The sequence below is a fragment of the Balaenoptera physalus genome, assembly GCF_965194825.1.
Source record: "Balaenoptera physalus genome assembly, chromosome: 12".
Lineage (NCBI taxonomy): Eukaryota > Metazoa > Chordata > Mammalia > Artiodactyla > Balaenopteridae > Balaenoptera > Balaenoptera physalus.
The window spans coordinates 91,459,472-91,481,478 of record NC_138897.1 but is presented as its reverse complement, the minus strand read 5'-3'; the positions used below and the strand labels follow the sequence as shown (position 1 = coordinate 91,481,478).

Genomic DNA, 22,007 nt, shown 5'->3' with positions numbered 1-22,007 from the left:
TTTGGGAGGGGTAGTTTGCTGCAGGTTTGGGAGGAAGGACTGCCATCAGGTTGGACGGTTTCCCCAAGTTCAAGCAGAATGAGGTGCTCCGTGGGTGAAGGGTTTGGAGCTGGGGCCTGGAAGTGCCCACCTCTGTCGTGGCCTCTTCTGGCCCACCTGCCCTTGTTCCCTGTTTGCTTAATTCTTTCTTCACTGGTGTTTACGGGAATTTCTGCTTGTAGGTGAGCTGACAGTGCAGAGACCTGGTAGGCTGTGTGCTACACAGTTGCCGTGGCAAGTGGCAGGTGCTACACCAACCTGATTAGGCCTAAGAGGGCATTTCTTGGTTTACCTTTGCATTAGGCATAGCGCTAGAGCTCAGCTGTTGTCCGAAGCTGCCTTTCGCCATGTGCCAGCTCAGTTTTCCTCCAGACTGGTTTGTTGCCAGGCAGGCTCTCCCCTCCAGCCTCCAGGCTCACCTCCTCCCAGCTCTGGGTCCTGCAGAAAGGGGACAACTGGCTCCTCTTCACTCCAGCAAAAGTTCCAGAGTATGCTCTGATTGGGCTGGCTTGCATCACATGACCAGCTGTGAACCAGTAAGTGGCCAAGGGTGGCCTATGCTGATTGGTCAGGCTGTGTCACATGCTCAGCCCCTGGCTCCAGTGGGTGGGGCCAGCACCCACATGACAGGAGGCTGAAAATAGGGGAGGGGCTTTATCGGGGTGTAGGTTCCAGGAGAAAGAGTGGGTGCTGGACAGGCAGAAACTACATATCCATCCACTGCCAAGGGCTAGGGATGAAAATCGCACTGCCTCATCTTAGCACATGTGCCAGAAGAACTTCAAAAGTGCAAGGGAATTATGTATGTGTTATGCAAATAAAAATTTTTCGTTTACGTTGAAAGAGACGTATATACAGAGAGATGCCCAACTGACACGTGCACTTTGAAATTCCACCAAGTGATGGAGAAAGAGGACAGGAGTGACCCTCCTAGTGACTGGCCTGGCTTCTGGCAGCACAGCTTTGCTTGCCTTTGGTGTTTATGTGAGCGGAATCATAAAGCATATGTTCCTTTTTCTCTATTTCTGTCCTCGTTCACCCATTTTCGCATTGGTGAGGTCCATCCCTGTTGTTGTGGGTGCCCTCTTCCTTGCTGTATAGTATTCCACGGTGGGACCACACCTCCATTTCCTTAGCTCTTTTGCTGTTCACGGGCATCCGACGAGGTTCTGCCTGTTGACCATTACCCTAGTGCTGCTAAGAGCATTCTCATACATGTCTTTGGGTGCACCTGTGTCTGTATTTCTGTGGCATTTTATCTGAAGATAAGAAATACCCACACATTTCCCTTTCTGGGCCTTGAGAAGTTCTTGGACCCAGAGAACTCTTTCTCCTCCAACCTCTGTGCTGTGTAGGGTCCTTGCTCAGTGGAGGCCCTTAATCTGTGGTGATCCTGGGCAATTATTAGGTCTGGTTAGATGTGCCATAAAGCTATAAATTAATTATCACTTATTACTTGGGTGTTGTCTCTCAGTCTGTCTGGAAATAAAATAGAAAGAAACACGTACATGCATGCATGCTATTAAAAAACCAAGCAAGCTGAAGCAAGGGAAGGTGATGGCAAATTGGTCCAGCCCATGTCAGTCTCTCCCTAACCCCGCCACCCCGGCCTTGGAGGCATGATGGGGCTTGTTTGAGATTCGCCGCCTTCAAGGGCCTGGCTCGGTGACTGCTTCCCTTACCGAGGGAGGGGGGGTCCTTGTGTTTGCTCTGTCGGTCTCCTTTCACAGTGGAGATGGGAGAATGGGAAACAGGGTTTTCCAAATTGTCAAACATTGTCCCTGGTGGTGCCCAAGACTTCAAAGGTCCCAAGAGGTAGCTTTAAATAACATCGACTTACATGGTGAGAGAGGTCTTCTGCTTTCTATTCTCTCTCTGTCCTTCTGATCACCTCCAGAAGAAAGTACCTTTCTAACACTCGTCTGTCTTTCTTTTTGACAGAGAAAGAGCAAGCCTCAGGGTCCAAGCCTCATGTAGGTCTCTAGTTAGAATCTACAACATTCATTCGTTCACGTTGTATTTATTCCTATATTTATTTTCTAATTCTGGCAAGTGTTTGCCAGTTATGCCTCAGATAGCAAGCTCCTCCTTTAAAATACAGCTGTTTATGTAAAGCAATGGCAGTTGCTTCAGAGAAGCACATTATGTAACAGGGCAGGGGGTATCTGGATATGGCAACACATCAAAGAGGTACTAGGATGAATAAATTAATGTTGAGAAGCATTAAGGCAATGAGTGTAAAAGGACTCTGGGAAAAATGAAGTCAGACAGCAGTTAAATCCCAGCTTTTATTCCAAACCAGTGCTTGGCTTTGCTAAGAAAAGCAGAAAGAATCTAGACATTTGAGGTTGCCAGACACACATAAACAGGAATGCGGGTCACCCGGCTGGCAGCAGATGGGCTGCTGGTTTTAGGGAAGAAGACCTTGTGAGTTTTGTTTGTTTTTTCTTTCTTGTTTTCGTATCGAGGTGAAGTTCCCGTAATCCGCAATTAGCCATTTTAAGGTGCACAATTCAGTGACATTTAATACATTCAAAACGTTGTGCAGCCACCACCACAATCTAGTTCCAGAACCTTCTCATCAACCCAAAAGGAGACCCCGTACCCATTTACACTTACTCCCCGTCTCTCTGCCCCGGCCCCTGGCACCACCAGTCTGCGTTCTGTCTCTATGATTTGCCCGTTCTTGGTCCTCGTCAGTTTTTGAGAGAGGCTTATTCTTTTCCTCATTGACCCATTGTCCATCAGGCCTGTTGTATGTTGTCCTGAGCACACGAGGATGCATTGCTGTTTGCCTTGCTTGGTCAGTTGATGGAGAGGTTCAACCTCGGGTGTCTGGGTGTGAATTTCCCACCCAGAGGGACCCAAGTCAGTCCCTGTTCTCACACGTTGGCGTCCATCCCACAGACCAGCTGCTGGGAGAGAAGGAGCAAAACAGGTGTGTCTTCTCCCCTCCCGTGGACGTTAGGGAGACCTGGCTGCAGGTGTGCACACCTGAGCGTCTCTGATCATTGCCGTGTTGCCTGCAGAAGACAGTCCGGGCTGCTTGGCTTGGCGATCCAGATGCCCCTCCTCTCACCCAAGTTCAAGTCTTTCTATCCTCAACTCCCATCATTCCCCTCCAGGCACTGCGCGTTTTCCCACCTCCCTGCGTCTGCTTCTGCCATCCCTTCCACCTGGAACGCCATTCCCTCACCTTCTCTGTCTGGCATCTTTGAGCCAGCTTCTTCTCCTTCCTTTGATCTCTCCTGCCAGAAGCAGCAGCTCCTATTTTACCATTCCTATGGCACCGAGCTTGTCCCCTGCTGGGTGGGTTCCGGTTCCTGGTGCCTCTTGGGCGCTTGGTAAACATTTACAGACCGAATGAATCCTCTCTGTCTAGCTATTGCTGTTTGCCTCTTGTCATCATCATGGGGGGGGGGGGTGCGCTGCAGGCGGTGGCTGTGTTTCATCACCTACGCACCCCCTTGCCCAGCTCAGGGTGTGACAGGGGCCGGTCTCTGGATGTGCCCACATGCTGTCTTTGTCTGACATCCCCTCTCTGCCCCTCTGCCTTCTAGACGCACCCTTATTTCTCTCCCATCCTCACTTCTACAACGCTGACCCAGTCCTGGCAGAGGCAGTGTCTGGCCTCCACCCTAACCCAGAAGAGCATTCCTTGTTCCTGGACGTCCACCCGGTGAGCCCCTGCCTGTCAGCCTGTGGGTGGGCACGGGGATTTCTGTTTGGTGCACACTTGGATTTCTTCTCTCCCCACTAGGCACCAAGCTGTTCCAGGGTGGGGGTGATGGGAGGCCTGGATTTCTTTGGCAGTGATAGCTTCTAGGCTATCAAAGTTTGCCCCGACTTCATAGTGCAAGGACTTTATCCCTTTATAAGGGAATTGTCTCTATAAAAGGATGATAAGACAGTAAATTAATTAGGAATTATCAGCCTGCAAATTAGCCAGAGGCAGCCCTCTGTCTGTGCCAACATACCATAAAGATCTTTAGGTACCGACAAGAGCCTGGAACATCTTGTGGATAAACTGGGTTCTGGGGAATTTGTCCTGTGTGTTGTTTTGTCTACAAACAGGGACCAGGAGGGTATCAGACCTGTACATGTGGCCCTCCCGTGGGCATGATTTTTACCCAGTTGCTTCTTTTCTTAGTGCCTCCGTTCACTGGAAATTTGCCCATTTGGACTCGGTGGCTTTTTATCATTGATTAAATAAATTCTGTGAGTTTCTGTTTCCTGAGTGGACACTTGTGGTCTCCCCCACAGGCCTTTTTGGAAGCTCTTCTACCTGGTGCTGTTCCATGCCGTTTTCCTTGGTACTCCTCAGATTTTCTTAGCCTCTGACTCAATCCCCAGCCCCCAGCACTCCACCTTCTAGCTCTCTCTCTTTTTTTTTTTTCACTAAAAATCCAGGCTGGGACTTTCCTGGCGGTCCAGTGGTTAGGACTCCGTGCTCTCACTGCCGAGGGCGTAGGTTCAATCCCTGGTTGGGGAACTAAAATCCCGCAAGCCGTGCGGCTCGGCCAAATTAAAAAAATAAACAAAATAAAATAAAATAAAATAATATAAATAAAAATCCAGGCTAGTGAAGTCAGCTATGACCGCACACCCTTCACGTTCAGCAGATATTTCTAGAATGCTCATTATGCTTCAGGCATAATTCTAGATTCTTCCACCCACACCAACTCATTTAATTGTCGCAATAATCTGAGACGTGGGCATTGCTATTCCCATTTTACAGACGGGGAAACTGTAGCCCAAATAGGTTAAGTGCTACAGCTAGTAAATGGGATTCTTGGCTCCATAAGGGAAAGGTCTGTTCTGTCTTGTTAATCGCTTGGATTCTAGTAGTTACCACAGAAGTACTAGCATCTCAGTAAATATGGGTTTGATTTACTGAGATATTAGTGCTTGAGCGTGAGTAAGGGAAGAGGCTGAATTCAAACATAGGTCTTCTTTGTTTTTTAATTAAAAAAATTTTTATTATTTAAAAATTTTCTTTTTCTCTAAACCTGAATACTCAACGGCATATGTCTGTTTTTAAAAAAATTAATATACTTTCATTTTTGTTTGTTTGGCTGCACCATGCGGCATATGGGATCTTAGTTCCCCGACCAGGGATCGAACCGGCACCCCCTGCCGTGGAAGTGCTGATTCTTAACCACTGCACCGCTAGGGAAGTCCTTACTTCGGTTTTTTAGAATAGTTTTAGGCCTACAGAAAAACTGAGCAGAAAATACAGAGAGTTCCCAGACATCGTTTTCCCCTGGCACGAAATTTGTCACAGTCGATGAATGAATAATCATCGACTATTAATAATCGATCGACTAATAATCATCGACATGAATGAATAATAATAATATTATTATTATTATTAATGTAGTCCGTGGCTTACATTAGGCTTCATTCTGTGTTGTTCAGGTTTATGGGTTTTGACAAATGCATCATCAACTGTATCCACCATTACGGTCTCCTACAGAATGGTTTCACTGCCTTAAAAATCCCGTGTGTTCTACCCATTTATCCCCCTACTACCTTCACTCCCATCCAGCCTTTGGCAGTGACTGATCTTTTACCGTCTCTATAGTTTTGCCTTTTCCAGAATGTCATATAGTTGGAACCATAGAGTATGTAGCCTTTTTTAAAAAATTGAAGTATAGGGCCTCCCTGGTGGCGCAGTGGTTGAGAGTCTGCCTGCCAATGCAGGGGACACGGGTTCGAGCCCTGGTCTGGGAAGATCCCACATGCCACGGAGCAACTAGGCCCGTGAGCAACAACTACTGAGCCTGCGCGTCTGGAGCCTGTGCTCCGCAACAAGAGAGGCCGCGATAGTGAAAGGCCCGCGCACCGCGATGAAGAGTGGCCCCCACTTGCCACAACTAGAGAAAGCCCTCGCACAGAAATGAAGACCCAACACAGACATAAATAAATAAATAAATTAAAAAAAAAAAAAATTGAAGTATAGTTGACGTACAATATTATACAAGTGACAGGTGTGTAACGTAGTGATTCACAATTTTTAAAGGGTATACTCCATTTACAGTTATTTAAAATATTGGCTGTACAAACAGGTGTTTTAATGCCCACTACATTCTGTCCTGTATTAATATGTAGTTAATTAAGTGGGTATTAATGAATTAAGTTGATAGTAATTTATTAATACGAATCTATTGCGTGCTCTATGTTAAATTCATTCTTTATTGTTAGATGTGTTAAGGCTTTTCCATACTGTCTTAAACTTTTAACCAGTTTTTAAAAGGCTTTTATTATAAAGCTAACAAATGGTTTTCCACTTTCTCTTTTAGTTCATTCACTTCACTGCTTCTCTCTCCCTCTCTCTCTCTCTCTCTATCTCTTTCTCTCTCTCTGCTGGCTTCTGGGCATTCCAGCAAGAGCAAGATCTTTTCTCTGTTCTCACTGGTGACTTTCATTGTGCTGCATGGATTTTCTTTTTTTCCCCACATTGAGGAAGAAACAGTTAAGTTTGGGAGGCTGGAGAGATGCAAACAGCTGTTTTGCAGCAGCCCATCAGCTGATGCAGAAGTAGACTTCTCCTACTTCTCATTTCAGATCAGAGACAGACGGGGAGAGGAAGTGGCCTTGGATTTTGTTGTCGATTTGGGGAGGATGGTCATGGGGTCGATTTGCTGATTTCTGATCTCATTAGCCCGGAAAACAGAACGCCTGCTGGAAGCGGCTTCTCTGGTGCCTTCTTTTCTGCTCCTGAAACTGGGGGAGGGTGTGGTGACAGACGTGGGCTCACGGGTCCAAGTTTCTGTTCTGAGATTGCGGGGTGGTGGGGGACAGGCGGGGCTTTGCCCAAGAAGAGGTGACTGGACGGCAGCTGGAAGAACAGCCAAGGAGGGAAGGAGACACATTGCCTGGAGAAGGAAGTGGCCTGAGTGGAGACGCCAGAAAGTAGAGTCTGGAAAGCAGGATGTGTCGGGGTCTCCAAGATCACCCCCAAGTTGGAGGATTTGCTAGGAGGACTCCCAGGACCCAGCATATGGTGGTACCCACAGCTGTGATGTATTGCAGTGAAGGACACAAGGCACAGTCAGCAAAGAGAAAGGCACATGGGGTGAAGTCTGGGGGAACCAGGCACAGGCCCCCAGAGCCCTCTCCTGGTGGGGGGGGGGTCACACAGGACACCCTTCATTCCCCGCGTGAGGTGTCCTCTACCAGGGACGCCCAGTAGAGACTCAGTGCGCAGGGTTCTTACTGGGGCTGGTCATGTAGGCGCCGTCTACCTGGCACAGACCGAAATTCCGGACTCCCGGAAGGAAATCGGGTGTCAGCATAAACCACACTGTTTGTACAAACTGTCCTGGTACAGTGAGCCCCTCTTATCTGTCAGGGAGAGGTGGGAGCCCTCCTGAAATCCAGGATCCCAGACGCCAGCCAGGGACAACCTTGCTAGCAGGGCAGCCTCACGCCTGCTGGCTCTTTTGCACACGGGTAATCTCACTCCCGTCCCACCGGGTTCTCAAGTTCAAACTCTCCCCCGTCCTGGGAGCATGGCCTTTGGCCAGTTGCTCTGTGCCCCTGGGGTCCCAAAAGAGCTCAGGATGCCAGGCTATATTGGAAGATAATGCCCTCTCCCGCTGGTGTATGTGATAACACAGCATTCATGGCTCTGAGTGTGGCCGTCTTGCATCCCTTATTTTGCCCTTGCAGAAACCCTGTGAGGCGGGCAGAATTGTCTCCACTTTCCAGATGAGAAGAGTCTCAGCTAAGAAGCAGCAGTCTGTCCTCAAACCTAGGTTCCTTTCCACTCTCATTTCCTGACATCATTCTGGAAGCACCTTCCTGGTTTTGGTCCTATATGTGTGTCACTTTTTGTGTTACTGACTTACTACTTTAAAAAAAAATGATCTCATCAAAAAAAAAAAAAATCCTGCACAAAGGAAGCTTTCTATCATGACCTCAAATTGGAAATTAAAAATTTCTCTAAATAGGGAATTCTCTGGCGGCCCAGTGGTTAGGACTCCGCGCTTCCACAGCAGGGGGCGCGGGTTCGATCCCTGGTCGGGGGACCTAAGATCCCGCAAGCTGTGCGGCACCGCCAAAGAAAAAAAAAATCTCCAAGTAAAGAACGCACAATATCACTAGGCTCTCTGTAAAATACCGTCGCCTGCCCTTGGCACGAGCCTGAGGCCAGCTCTGTTGAAATGGAGATTGGGTGGAGGTATATTGCAGAGGCACTAGAGGCCGAGCAAGCTCCCTGCAGACTTTCTCTTTGAGATGCTGGTGGGGAGGAAATGGGGGGTGAATGGAGAAGATAGTGACTTTATTAACATGCAAATCTATTTTATTTTATTTGGAGGCTGGAGGGAGGGGCGACGACTGGGAAACGTCCTTCTGCACTGGGGGACGCACTGTGCAAGAGAACAGATGGAAAGGGTTAGTTTTGTTTCCATCCAGAGCGAGGCTGGCTCACCAGAGGGTATCCCTCAAGGTTGTGGACGTAAGAGCCATTTGGGGAACATGTGTTGACCCGTCAGGGCTTTGAGTGGGCAGCGGAAGCCCCATCGGATGGGCAGTTCCTTTGGGGTACGCACCCTCTTGAGCGTGACCAGGGAGAGGGTTGTTTGAAGGGGTTCCCCAGGGCTCCAGGGAAGCCAGGCCCCTCACTCTTCTTGTTGCTGCAGGTCACCGGAATCCCCATGAACTGCTCTGTGAAACTGCAGCTGAGCCTCTACATTAAGTCTGTGAAAGGCATCGGGTGAGTGGCGTCTGGGAGCCCCGGGGTGCCTTGCTGTTGAGAGATCAGGGACTCGGGACTCTGGCCATGTCCTTGGGAACCTGGCATCTGGGGAGAGAGATGGTCCTTCGGGACGTGGAATCTGGTCCCTGCCCCTTGAACCCCTGAGCGGGGGGGGGGGGGGTCTTAGCTCTCAGCCGAGCCCAAACTGCATCCTGACATCCCTGCCCTGTTCTCTCTTGACATTTGTCCCCCAAATTAGCCAGACTCTTCCATCCAAGCTGTTTCCCGTTCGACAGAGTAGCAAAAATTAAATCCTGCCAAAACCAAGTGTTTGAAAATGGAAACTTAGCAAACAGTCTTCTGAAGTGAGACCATTCACTTGAGGGGAGGAATTCTTTAAGCACTGGTTTTCTTTTTTTTTTTGAGTTGGTTTTCAGTAACAGCTTTATCAAGATTTAATTCACACAGTATAAAACTCACCCTTTGAAAATGCACAGTTCGGCGATTTGTAGGATATTCACAGAGCTGGGCAGCACCACCCCAATCAATTTTGAAACATTTCCATCCGCCCCCTCAAAAGAAACCCCACACCCTTCAGCAGTCACTGCCCATTTCCCCAGCCCCAGGCAACCCTTAATTTACTTTCTGTTCCTGTGGATTTACCTATTCTGGCCATATCATGTGAATAGAATTATATAGTATGTGTCTGGCTTTTTTCACTTAACATGGTGTTTTCCAGGTTCATCCATGTGGTGGCCGGTGTCCCTGCTTCATTCCATTTTATGGCTGAATAATATTCCATTGCATGGAAAGACCATGTTTTTATTCATCAGTTGATGGACACTTGGGTTGTTTCGACTTTTCGGCCATTATGAATAGTGCCGCTTTGAATATTTATAAGTTTCTGTGTGGATGTATGTTTTCTCTTGGGTAGATACCTTGCAGCAGAATTGCTGGGTCATATGGTGACTCTATGTTTAAGAGTTTGAGGAGCTGCCAGACTTTTCCAGGGCGGCTGCGACATTTTACATTCCCACCAGCAGCGTGGGAGGTGCCAGTGTCTCTACATCCTTGCCAGCTCTTGTTATAACATCGAGTTAGGATGGAGCTGGGTGAGGGAGCACACACTGGTCGTTACGTCAGGGTCTGTACTTCTTTATTTTAAAAAATCTTTTTGGTCGCACCGTGTGGCCTATGGGATCTTAGTTCCCCAACCAGGGATCGAACCCGTGTCCCCTGCCTTGGAAGCACGGCGGAGTCTTAACCTCTGGACCACCAGGGAAGTCCCCTGTACTTCTTAGCATATTTGAAATAGTTTCATTTAAAAAAAAATTTCCCCAGCAAGATTCCTGGGCTGCAGGAATGTGAGCATGTGTTTGGCTTTGTGAGCCGCCTCTCAGCTGGAAGGAATAACACTCTGTCTGGGCGTGGGGAGGATCATCAGTGCAGCCCATGCTCGCTCCCCCACTAGCTTTTCAGTTTTACATTTTGAGGCTGCTCAGAGAGTTTGTTCCTGAAGCGTTTGTGGCCGGTGAAACGGCCCCACGCGTGCATTAGGCGTCTGCTGCCCAGACTTGAGCTCCACGGGGCTGCCGTCACTCAGTGCCTGGTCTGCTCATTTGGATGTGCAGGGCCGGCAGGCGACTAAGAGGAGCCCAGTGGGGATGGGGCCGAGGGCCAGCCTCTGTCCAGCAGCAGGGCCCATGCCCTCAGTGTGGCCCACATCCTATGCATTTGCAAATGCATTTTTCAAAATCTGGATTTGAACACACGCTCTCTCGGTTTCACCTGTTGGGAGTTCATGCAGATTTTTGACAAATGCGGCTCAAGCCAGCAGTCTGTCTGGGTGGCTGGATTCCGCCCGCTGGTGGCCACGAACCACCACCCTGATGTCTCTGGGCCTCTGTGTTCCCATCTGTTCGGAACCGAGGCCGCACAGCTGTCTGGCGGCCCCTGTGGGCTGGGATGGTGGTCTCGAGGGCGGTGGTCTAACAGCAGTGCTTGTCAGCACCCCCGAGGGCTGTTGAGGAACCCACGTGGGAGAAGTCCGGAGACACCGCCGCCGCCCGGAAGCAGAGCTGTCTAGCTGTGACTTGTCTGAGGAACTTTTGTGCTGTTTGCTCACAAGATAAAGGCAGCAGGGTTGCACACTCTGTGCCTTCAATTTACATCAGTTCTTACAAACTCAGATTAAAGAGGCTAAAGTGAAGGGGACGTGCCATTGTATTTCCAGGGCGTTCTCCGTGTCTGTCTCCTCTGTAGGTGATACGGTGTAAATTCATTTCACTGCACAATACTCTACTGAATAAGCGCGTTTTGAGAATTGTGACTGAGGATTTTGACCTTTTGTGCTGACTCTGGTCCTGTCCCCTGAGAGAGTGCCAGCTGCCCTCCAGCTGTGCCTTCTTTAAGAAGACCCGAGAATGGTGAAGTTACAGAATGTTTGTTTCTCCAGTTGTTTGCTGGCATTTGACGACAAGACAACAATAATAAACATCGAGCACTATATTTTTTTTTTTTTTTTTTTTTTTGGCTGTGCCACACAGCTTGTGGGATCTCATTTCCCTGACCAGGGATTGAACCCAGGCCACAGTAGTGAAAGCCCAGAATCCTAACCACTAGGCCACCAGGGAACTCCCCTAGAGCACTTTTTATATGCTGGGTATTTTTCTTGGTGTCGCGTTCCATCCTCACTAGAGCCCTGTGAGGAGTTCCATTATAATCCCCGTTTTGCAGAGGAGGATCAGAGAGGGTAAATAGCATGCCCAAGGTCACACAGCTGTCTAGCAGCTGACTGTGTCGGGTGTCCCCAAGACCACTCTCAGGTTTGATGATTCACTGGGAGGACTCAGAGGACCCAGCATGTAGTTATACTCACGGCTGTGATTTATTACAGAGAAAGGATTCAAAACATGATTGGCAAAGGGAAAAGGCTCACAGGGTGAAGTCTGGGGAAAGCAGGCACAGGCTTCTAGAGCCCTCTCCCAGGAGGGTCACACCAGGACATGCTTCATTCCCCCAGTGACAAGTTGTGACAACACGTGTGAAGTGTCCCCTACCAGAGATGCCCAGTAGAAACTCAGCACCCCTGGTGTTTACTGGGGGGGTGGTCACGTAGGCACCTTTTGCTTGGCATGGACCCAGATTCCAGACTCCCCAAAGGAAAGCAGGTGATCAGCATAAACCGTGTTGTTTGTTAGCTGGGCGTATTGCCGTCCTGAATAAAATTGGGATTCTGTTTCTAAAAAAGAACAGATGGATATCAGCTAGGTCCCTGGCAGCCCCTCCACGTAAGAATTTTTCATTTAAAAAGATATTGTTGGATTGTCAGGTTGCGCCCCGTCAGGAGATGCCCATTCCTCAAGCCCATGCCGATCAAGTTGCTGCAACATCAAATCCCTCCTGACCCTGGGGCTTCCGATCACAGGTCCAGAGCTGTCTGATCTAAGACACCCCGACAAAACTTCTCACTTGCTTGGTCTCGCTTATTTCCAGACAAACTGGGAAGATCGAGCCGGTGATCCTGCCACTGATGTGGTTTGGAGAGGTAAGGCTGCTTCCCTCTCCCTGGGTACTGGGCACCCGAGGGCGTGGTGTCTGATGCCTCAGTGAGGAGTTGCTGTGGGCATTTGGGGCAGGAGGCTGTGTGTGGTGGGGAGGCTGGGCTGGGGTAGCTGGATTGAGTAATGCCGAACAATCTGTTAGAAACTTCGCCCTCTCCAAGCACTTTATGTCAGTTATCCCACTGGGTTGAAAGGATCACATGAGATGAGGAACACAGGAGCTGCATGAAACTGTAAAGTCCCTGGTCAGGGCGTAAAATAATTTTGTTAATGCACGTGGCCCCTTCTCCTGAGATGAAGGGAAGTTGGTTTTCAGGGTGTCAACTTTTTATTGAAATTTCTTCTCTCCCAGCTTTTCAGGGTTCCTTCTGGCTTAGCTCGTTTTAAATCAGGGTGAGCTAACAGCTGGAACAGACAGCCTCCAAATGTCAAGTTCACTTCCCACTCCCATCACAGTCTGATGGGGGGCAGGCGGAGCTCTGCTCCACGCAGACATTCAGGGACATCCAGGCTCCTTCCATCTTCTGGTCCTGCCCTCTTGGAGATCTTCAGAATCCGTCTCCATTCAGTAAATTGGGAAAGAGATGGAGAGAATCACGTGGGAGCCAGGCGTGGAAGTTGTAGCATCGCTGTGCCCCCATCCCATTGGCCAGAACAGGTCACATGGGCCTGCCTAGCTGCAAGGGAGTCTGGGAAATGTAGTCCTGTTGTGCGGCCCCAGAGGAAATAGAGGCATGGCTGGCTCCATCCATCGCATGCTTTGGCTAGTGGGCTTGAGATGGGGAAGGGGTTGGGGGACAGAGGGGTGTGGTGTGGGGTGGCATCTGCACCCTCGGCCCACAGTATGTGGCATCAGTCCATTTGTTTGTCCTTCTTCTTCCCCAGAGCGGGGCAATGGAGGGTGAGACCCTTCAGACGTTCTACACCCAGCTGGTGTTGATGCCCAAGGTGCTGCATTATGCCCAGTACGTGCTCCTTGCCCTGGGCTGCGTCCTGCTGCTCATCCCCATCGTCTACCAAATCCGGAGCCAAGTAGGTGGTGGCCAGAGCTTGACCGGGGCCGAGTGGCCCCTTGCTTGCCTGCTTGGGGGAAGGAGGGGCTCAGATCAGATCCCCCAGCCGTCCCTTCCTGCTGTGCCCACGGACACCTTCAGCTTGCAGCCCACCTCGGGCGGCAGTCCTAGGTCTCTGCCTGGGCTGGGAAGCTGTTGCTGCCTCCTTGCTTCCCTTGCATATTCTGTTACCACTTCTCTGCCTATTCTGGGAGGCCTGGGGACCCTCCCTTGGAGGGGCTGCAGGTGGTTTTGGATCAGGAGACCTGGTACTTGAACGGTTTGTTCTTCAAGTCAGCAGCTGCTGGCTTTCAGGCTCTGGCAGGCACAGGGCATACGACAGTGAACAAGGCAGTTCCTACTCCGGGGGAAGGGGGGTGCGGGGACTGGCATTCTAGTTGGAAAGACAGGTGGAAACCAAGTAAATAAACAGAAGAGATGATTTCACCGATGATAAAGATGATAGAAAATGTGATGGGCTTAGGGCAGTGCTGTCCGATACAAATACAACATGAGCCACGTGTGTGATTTTAAATTTAAATTTTCTAATAGCCACCTTAAGTAAAAGGGAATTAATTTTAATCATATCTTTTATTTAACCCAAATATATCCAAAATATCAATATGACCATGTCAACCTGTAATCAATATAAAAAATATAAAGTTTTTACATTTTTTTTTGGGTTAAGTCCTTGGAATCTGGTGTGTATTTTACATTTACAGCAGGTTTTGACTGGGACTTGCCCCTTTTCAAAGCCTCAACGGCCATATGTAGCTACCAAACTGGACACCGCAGCATCCAAGGGGGTTGGGGACAACTGTAGAGATAATGTCAGAAAAGCTTTCTCAGAAGAGGTTGAATTTAAGCCTAGAAGTGAATGCTCAGCACAGAGTCAGGGAAAGAGTGCTCCAGGTGGAGGAATGGCCAGTGCAAAGGCCCTGAGGCAGGGATGGGTGAGGTGTGTTGGAGGCTCCCGCAGGGCCAGGGTGGCTGGAGGGGAGTGGGCATGGGGGCAGCGGGGGGAGGAGGTTGTGTCTGAGAGGCCGACGTAGGTCATGCCTGGTCCTGTAATGCAGGGTGAGCAGCTTGGAACTGATTCTGGGGGTGACGGGAAGCTGTTGGAAGCTTTTAAGGAGAGGAGTGACTGGGTCAGTTAACGTGTGGCCACTTGGTCTTCTGATGGGAGAGCGGAAGCAGGGGCACCAGTGAAGAGGCCCAGGTGAGCGAGGATGGTGGCTTGGACCAGGATAGGAGCAGGTATTTGGGGAAGGGAGCATAGATGGAGAAGAGCCCTGAAGAGCCAGCCCTGGGGCATCTACCATTCCGAGGCAGGAAAAAGAGGGGGCGACAACAAATACCCCCCTTTTGTTTGGCCGCGTTGTGCGGCATGCAGGATCTTAGTTCCCCAAATAGGAATCGAACCCATGCCCCCTGCAATGGAAGTGCATAGTCTTAACCACTGGACCACCAGGGAAGTTCCAACAAATACACCTTCTTGATTTGGCATCATTCATTCATTCATGGCATTCACTGACACCTTCACAGCTTATTGGGGGGATCACTGTGCACAGTTTTGGGGATAGAGACATGAGTAGGATGTGAGGTCTGGAGACCAGGGGCCTTTAAGCAAGTTACTGCCGTCACATGGTGACAAGGCGTGTGGATGCAAGGCCCCCGGGGCAGCGGGGATGGGTGGGCAGCTACCTGGTGGACAGGGGACACGGCTCAGTGGCAGGGAGTCTTGAAAGGCCATTTTGAATCCATGAACCAGAACCTCCCCCCACCCCGGTGCCCCCTGCCCCCCGAGTTGTCCTGCAGCCACAGGCCTCAGCCTCGGTCGGGGACTGCCCAGCTCCCCTGCTGCCCCTCGGGCCACCTGCAACGCCTGCTTTCTTGCTTTAGCTCTGGCAAACAGCTTTTTCTCTTTTTCCTCTTTCTCGGAGGCAGCTCGCACGCTTGCTTGCTTAACTTGCTTGCTTGTTTGCTGGGGCGAGGATAAACCTTTCCAGGCTCTTAACCTGGGCTTTCAGACCCTTAACCTGATTTCCCTTCCAAATTCCCAATCCTTTGGGGGAAAAGGTTGGCACTGGTGTGAGGGTACCGGGGCCTCTGGTGTTTTGAGCCCCCAGTGAACGTTGGGGGCCCAGTCCTCTGTCACTGCCCCAGCCAGAGCAGAAGGGAACTCCCTAGGGTTTTTGGAATGAATTACGCTGGGAGGACAGAGGGGCCAGAAGCCCTAGCCCCCAACCCGTGGATGCCTCCCTGGGGCCAGCATCACCGTGGGTTTCCAGGAGTGAGGCCCAGGGGAGCAGCCGGCGAGGGGCTGGACCAGCCAGCCTCTGCCCTCTGTCTCTCCTAATGGTCCGTCATTAGGGGACCGTTAGGGGACCATTACGGGGGAGGGGGAGGGGGAAGATGCACAGTGTGAAAGCTTCCCTGCTTCACATCCCCCATCCGTGTCCCCCAAATCCGGTAAGAATATCATCGTCTCTACTGACCATGGTTGAGGCACCCTCCCCGCAGGTTTTGCTGGAGGCCCAGCCGTTGAAATTTATCCCATTACATATTTTTTGGTTTAGCAGGGGTTAGGCCTTACGTGTTTTTATGTATCTGTCCTGATAGGGGAAAAAAAGAAAATAAAAAAAAGAATGGCATGTCGTTAAACTCAACGTATTTTAATTTCTCTTCAGAGACATTTTTCTTGTCAAGTCATTTTTGAAAGAAAAAAATTTTTTTTTTAGACAGAAATGTCGCTGTTTCTGGTCGATTTAAAATGCCACCTGCTAGCTCAGTCAGTAAGCATGAGACTCTTAAAACGCCACTTGCTTAGCTCTCTGAGTCTCGGCCAATCCACCTTGCCCAGCGGGGCCCATCTCCCCTCCTTGATTCGGCCTAAATTTTCAGGCTGACAAACCCTTTTCAGCTCAGCTTGCCGGTCTGACCAAACGTGTTTCCTGAAGATGCTCGTACTTCTGTCTTTGGTGAAAGACACCATCACTCCCCAAATCTCAGCCAACTCCAGTCATTAATGGTGGTTGGACTTTAAAAATTCTGTACCCCACCCTCTGCTTTTTGAAAATCGGAGAACCGTGTAAAAACCGTGTGTGTTTGGCTGCAACGTCAACTATAAATTAGCTTGGTTATCTTCTAGGAGAAGTGCTATTTATTTTGGAGTAGTAGTAAAAAGGGCTCAAAGGATAAGGAGGCCATTCAGGCCTATTCTGAATCCCTGATGACATCAGCTCCCAAGGGGACTGTACTGCAAGAAGCAAGACTGTAGGTGGGTACCAGGTAACGCCTCTCGCCCCCCCCATCCCCTCCCATAGTGAGTAGAACTCTGGCGGCTTGAAACGCTTTGGATCTTACACATCTCTTCAGCCTGAACTTCACCTGGAGTGTCTACAGATTGAAAATACGTATTTGTATATTTTGCTGTCTTCTTACGTTCTGAGTGATCCCAGGCGTGGTAGGCGATGGAGGGTGGCTAGGGGGCTGGTGTCTTATTTGCAAGGTTGTCTTAGAAAGGCAGGATCGAGGTTTAGGTCTCAGCTGCTTCTCAAACCTCTGGTGCAATATAGACTCTTCTGGGAAAGTCTGCTAAAAATGCAGATCCACGGACATCCTTCTAGACCTCCTGGAATAGCATCATGGATGGGGCCTAGGAATCTGTATTTTAATGCCCCCCCCCCCCAACAGGATTCTGATGTAGATAAGTTTAAATAAATCCGGATGACTGGCCAAGAAAAAAGAATTTAGGCATCACCTGGGCACCAACTGTAGATCTAAGACTCGGTCTGAGGGTATGGTTGCCAGATGGAGCAAAAACAAACAAACAACCCCAAGAAACGACAACAACAAACGGATGCTCAGTTAAATGTGAATTTCAGGTAAACAGTGAATGCTTTTTAGCCTAAGTGCGTCCCATGAAATGATCAGGACATGCTTATACTGAAAAACTGTTTGTTGTTTACCTGAAACTCACGTTTAACTGGCTGCGCTCCTTTATCCGGCAGCCTACCTGCGGGAGAAGGAGGTTAGTGCCTTTGGGGGTTCACCTCCTGGGCTGTGTTCCTTTAGGGCTGAGGTCTTAGGAGAGCCGAGTCCCGCCAGGGGATGTGACAGGCCAAGCTCTGGGCCCGACAGTTGGGGTTTGTTTGGGCAGGGGCGAGTCGCTCTATGATTATACCTCTGATTATAGCTGTTATTTTGGTTTCTGAAAAATGCGCCCACCCTCTCCAGCTTCTGGGGCTGGGCCTGCTCGGGTTTAAATAGCTTTCTTGAGAGCCACAGGCTGGGGATGAGGTGACAGCCCTACTCTTTTGGGACCAGTTGGCTGCTTCCAGTTTGCTTCGATTGCCAGGGCTGGAGGAGGAGATAAAATAGAACATGGGCGCTGGGCGTGGGTGTGTTTGCTGGCAGGTACTGCCAGCCCTGCAAGGAGCAGGAGGGAGGGAGAGCTGTGTCCCCCAGCCAGGCTCTGGGGGGCTCCTCCTGCCGATCTGGGGATAAGAGAGCCCGACCACGTCAGGGCTGAGTGTTAAGGGGGTGTCTTCCTGAGCTTGGGGGGCAGGGTGTCCTAGCTGGAGATGAGTCCCCCGTTTCCTTCCTCTCTCCCAGAATTCCTCTTGGGACGCCTTCCTGTGTACAATTTGGCCCCATTGGCACCCCTGCCCCCTTGCAGCCACGATTCCCTTCTGCAGAAACTTGCTTGGCGTTCTCGCGGTGCAGGGGTGCGGTCTTCAGGCACAGAGTTGGGGGTTATTCGCTTTTAGCACAGGTAGAGCTGGTGTTTGTGAGGTCTCAGCCCCATGGCTGCACCTCCCTGGACACAGCCAGGATGCCCTGCTCCCCGCCCCCCCAAAAATAAAAATAAAACAGAACCAAAACTGGAGTCCCTTCTTGATTTTACCAACAGAATCCAAATGTCAAGTTATCAGGGAAGTTTTTGATTAAAGAGATTCTGCTGCCCTGTCTTCTGGAAGGCAGGTCAGCCTTCAGCCGGGGTGAGACCCCTACCCCCGGTCACGTGTACTTGGGGAAGGCAGTGTCCTGGAGTGTCCTGTCGGGTCTGCTTTAGGGGGCCAGGCACCTGGGAAGCGGCCAGTGGTCCTGGAGACCTGGAGTCCCTGCAGCTCGGCCTCCAGCCTGTGCTGAGTCCCTGGGGGAGGTCCTATACCTTGCCCTGCGTCTGGGCATGGGGGTGGCCTTGAGGGGCTGCTTTGCTCCAGGAAAGGGAGGACATGGGGCCTCCACTAGCCCAGAAGGGTGTTTTTACGTGAATAAGAAAAGACAGCCCCTCTGTGCAGACATGGCCTGCTTTAGGGCTGAGGGCTTGGCAGAGTACAACCTGTTTATACCCACTTGGCTGGGTGCCCTTGTGCAGTGAACAGCCTGGACAATGGTACTGGGCGGCCCTTCAGGGACACGTTCCAGGATCTCTCTTGCCGTCTCATGAATCTTTCTCTCATGAATTCCAAGTCCTCATTCCTCAGTTAAACGAAGTGTTAGGGAACAGGAGGTGGAGGAGAGGGCGGAATCTGCCTCAGGTTCTGGTTCCTTGAGGGTTTGTACATGTGTCTTTCTTGGGAAGGCAGTTTTCCCCTTTGCACTTTTGAGCGAGGCTTTCTCCAGTCGTGGCTCTCTGCGCCCACATCGCTAAGAATCCCCCCCGACCCCCGCTGTCCCATGCTGCCTCTGTGTCGAGGGGGGTGTCGGCAGGGGTGCACGCCCACCCCTCCTCGCCCCTGGCTGGCATGTGGCTCGGTCCGGGGAAGCCTGAGCTCTGTCCCGGAGGAAAGGAGTCAGGAGTCCTCCACCCCTCCCCACCCTGAGTGGGGTTTGATTTACCCCACCCTGCGGCGAAGCAGGCCCCTGGGGACTGTGAGCAAGGCCCAAGTGGGTAGGGGCGTCTGGGGTTTTCCGACCACAGCTACTGGGCCAGGAAGCTTCTCCATTCCTCGAGGGGAAGGAAGACAGAGGGCTTTGGGGGGATGAAAAGTTGCCCCCAGTTCTTGTCTTCATGGCTACCTTTAAAATTGTCCTTAAATTGAGAAACTTAAAAATGTAAAACCAGATGAACTGCACTCTCTGAGTTCCCTCTCACCCAGACTCAACAACCCTGTTAACATTTTGTCGTATTTCACCTTTTCCCTGTGTGTCCTTTGCCCCCATCGCCAAGTCCCACTGCCCCTCCCCCTCTCCCCAGAGACATCCATCGCTAGGAATTTGGTGTTTGCATGTTTCTTTCCCTCTAAATCTGTATATATGTATCCATGAACGGTAGATAATTTTTAAAAAGCTTACCTCCGTGCTGTCAAACTATATGTACCACTCCACAGCTGGATTTCCCCTCTTCAGTTTTCTGTGTGACAACTGTGTAGGTTGACTGCCATCTTGTAACTCTGTCTTTTAAATGCATTCTGGTATCAGTGGACATTTAGGTGGTTTCCAGCTTTTCTGTGTTAACAGTATTGCTTATATAAGCCCTGGACTCCTTGCTCTGCCCTACTCACTGTATTAGGCAAGTTCCTTAGGGTCTCAGTTTCCCCATCTCTAAGATGGGTGAGAGCAGGGCAAGATGGTGTTCCGTGAGATGAGGAGACCCTTTGTAGTGGAGTCCCAGGAGTCTGTAGGTCACTCCAGTCTTCTCTCATCTCGAGCTTGATGGGGGGGGGCTGCAGATGGGGGCTCCAAGGGGGGTTTCCATGCTGGTGGAGGATGTACAGGGGCGGGGCCGGGGTCTGGGCGGGGCTTGGTGGGCGGGGCTTAGTGATGCAGCGCCTCCCCTTTTCTCCACAGGGTCCCAAAGATGCCGCTAGCCAGCCCAGCCTGGCTACTCAGCCCGACCAGCTCTCCAGCCCCTACACCCCGCTTCTTCAGGACTCTCTCAGCGGACAGCCCACTAATCCCAAAGTCTGAGCCGCCCCCCTCCTGCTACCACATGCCTGTCGCACACTGCACACCCCCCCAGCACGTGTCCACGCGTGTGCACAGGTGTGTGCAGACAGGGATGGAGCCGCTGCTGAGGGGACTTGGGGAGAGGTTCGTCAACAAGGACTGTTCCGGAACCTTCTCTCCAAGTGATCCACAGGCCCGACCACAGGTGTTGTGGGCACGGGGTCCCCTCCCTTGGGTGAGCCAGCCTGGGCTCTTAAGGGCTCAGGTCACCTCTCCCCAGCGGTCCTTTCCATCAGTCTCGAAACACTGCAGCCCCCGCCTGGTGGCTCGCCCAGGCAGGACAGGGCCTTTACTCCGAGGGGCTGGCCACTGTCCCGAAACCTAGCCCAGGAGTGCAGACTGCTTGTGCCCCAGCCAGGTGGGCAGCGGGCCGTGGCTCAGCGCCCAGCCCGGACCCAGAGCTGTGGCCACTGGACACCCATCTGGGCCTCAAAACGGAGATGCCTCCGACCACATCCTTAACCCCCTGCAGGATCGCGATCTCCCTGAAGTCTACACAGGTGCCGGATTTGGGTGTCTGGGCCCCTTCCCTCCAGCCTAAACTGACATCATCATGTATACTGAGCCGGCCGCCCCGTGGCTGGGGTGGCGGGAGGCTGTGCCCCGAGCCGCCCCCCACCAGGGTCCTCAGCTGTTCGGTGCCGGGGCGGAGGTGGAGAGGCCCCGGGCCCATCAGCCTGGGTGTGTGGTCGGGTGACCCATCTGCCCGGGGCTCCTGGTCTCCGGGGCAAACCTCTGTCTCTTTTCTACTGGAAGAGAAATGAATTTTATCATCTTTTAAAAATAATTCACAGTTGAAATAATAAACCTTTTTAAAAAGTGACTGATTGAGTCTGTGACAGCCTGTTTGGGGGGGAACGGGAGGGCTCCCTGGGAAGCCCCGGGCTCTTCTTTTTTTAGCCAGTAGCTCCTTTCTGGTTCCTGCCGTGAGTGCCTCTCAGGGACTGGGCCGCAGACCTGCCTTTCCCTTGTTTTAAAATTTATTTATTTATTTACTTATTTATTTTTGGCTGCATTGGGTCTTCGTTGCTGCACACAGGCTTTCTCTAGTTGTGGCGAGCGGGGGCTACTCTTCGTTGCGGTGCGCGGGCTTCTCATTGCGGTGGCTTCTCTTATTGCGGAGCACAGGCTCTAGGCGTGTGGGCTTCAGTAGTTGTGGCACGTGGGCTCTAGAGCGCAGGCTCAGTAGTTGTGGCGCACGGGCTTAGTGGCTCCGCGGCATGTGGGATCTTCCCGGACCAGAGCTCGAACCCGTGTCCCCTGCATTGGCAGGCGGATTCTTAACCACTGCACCACCAGGGAAGTCCCTAAAATTTAAACTTGTGTATATTTAACATTTTATATAAATTCTGTGTGAATTCAGTTCTTGTTTAGAAAGCATAGCCTCCACGTGGACCACTACCCCGACCCCCGTTTGATTGTTGAGTAGAATTCCATCGTAGGCACGTACCACAGGTTTCCAAGCATTCATGAGTTGAAGGACATTTCAAATGTTTCCAGTTTTTGACGATTATGAATATAAAGCTGCTGCAAACATGAATGTACAGGTTTTTGTGTGAACATATATTTTCTTTTCTTTTTTTCTTTTTTTTTTGCTTGCGGGATCTTAGTTCCCTGACCAGGGATCGAACCCGGGCCGACGGCAGCAAAAGCACCGAGTCCTAACCACTGGACCGCCAGGGAATTCCCAAT

The 22,007-nt window shown here is 50.9% G+C and overlaps 1 protein-coding gene across 6 annotated transcripts in view; it reads left to right on the top strand.

The window, feature by feature from the left end:
• Positions 1-21,138, top strand: part of SCARB1 (scavenger receptor class B member 1) — a 78,191-nt gene extending 57,053 nt beyond the window's left edge. For 3 of the 6 annotated variants that reach the window (XM_082418277.1, XM_082418273.1, XM_082418276.1), the window contains 6 exons: positions 3,600-3,718; positions 8,688-8,761; positions 12,239-12,290; positions 13,192-13,338; positions 16,510-16,638; positions 20,157-21,138. In XM_082418277.1, the coding sequence (XP_082274403.1) occupies positions 3,600-3,718; positions 8,688-8,761; positions 12,239-12,290; positions 13,192-13,338; positions 16,510-16,638 (521 nt within the window). In that variant the 3' untranslated portion in view covers positions 20,157-21,138. Of the gene's footprint in view, positions 1-3,599; positions 3,719-8,687; positions 8,762-12,238; positions 12,291-13,191; positions 16,142-16,509; positions 16,639-16,684; positions 18,236-20,156 lie in introns of those variants that run through there. The other 3 variants (XM_082418274.1, XM_082418275.1, XM_082418272.1) reach the window with 3 other exon arrangements.
• The last annotated feature ends 869 nt before the right edge of the window (positions 21,139-22,007 follow it).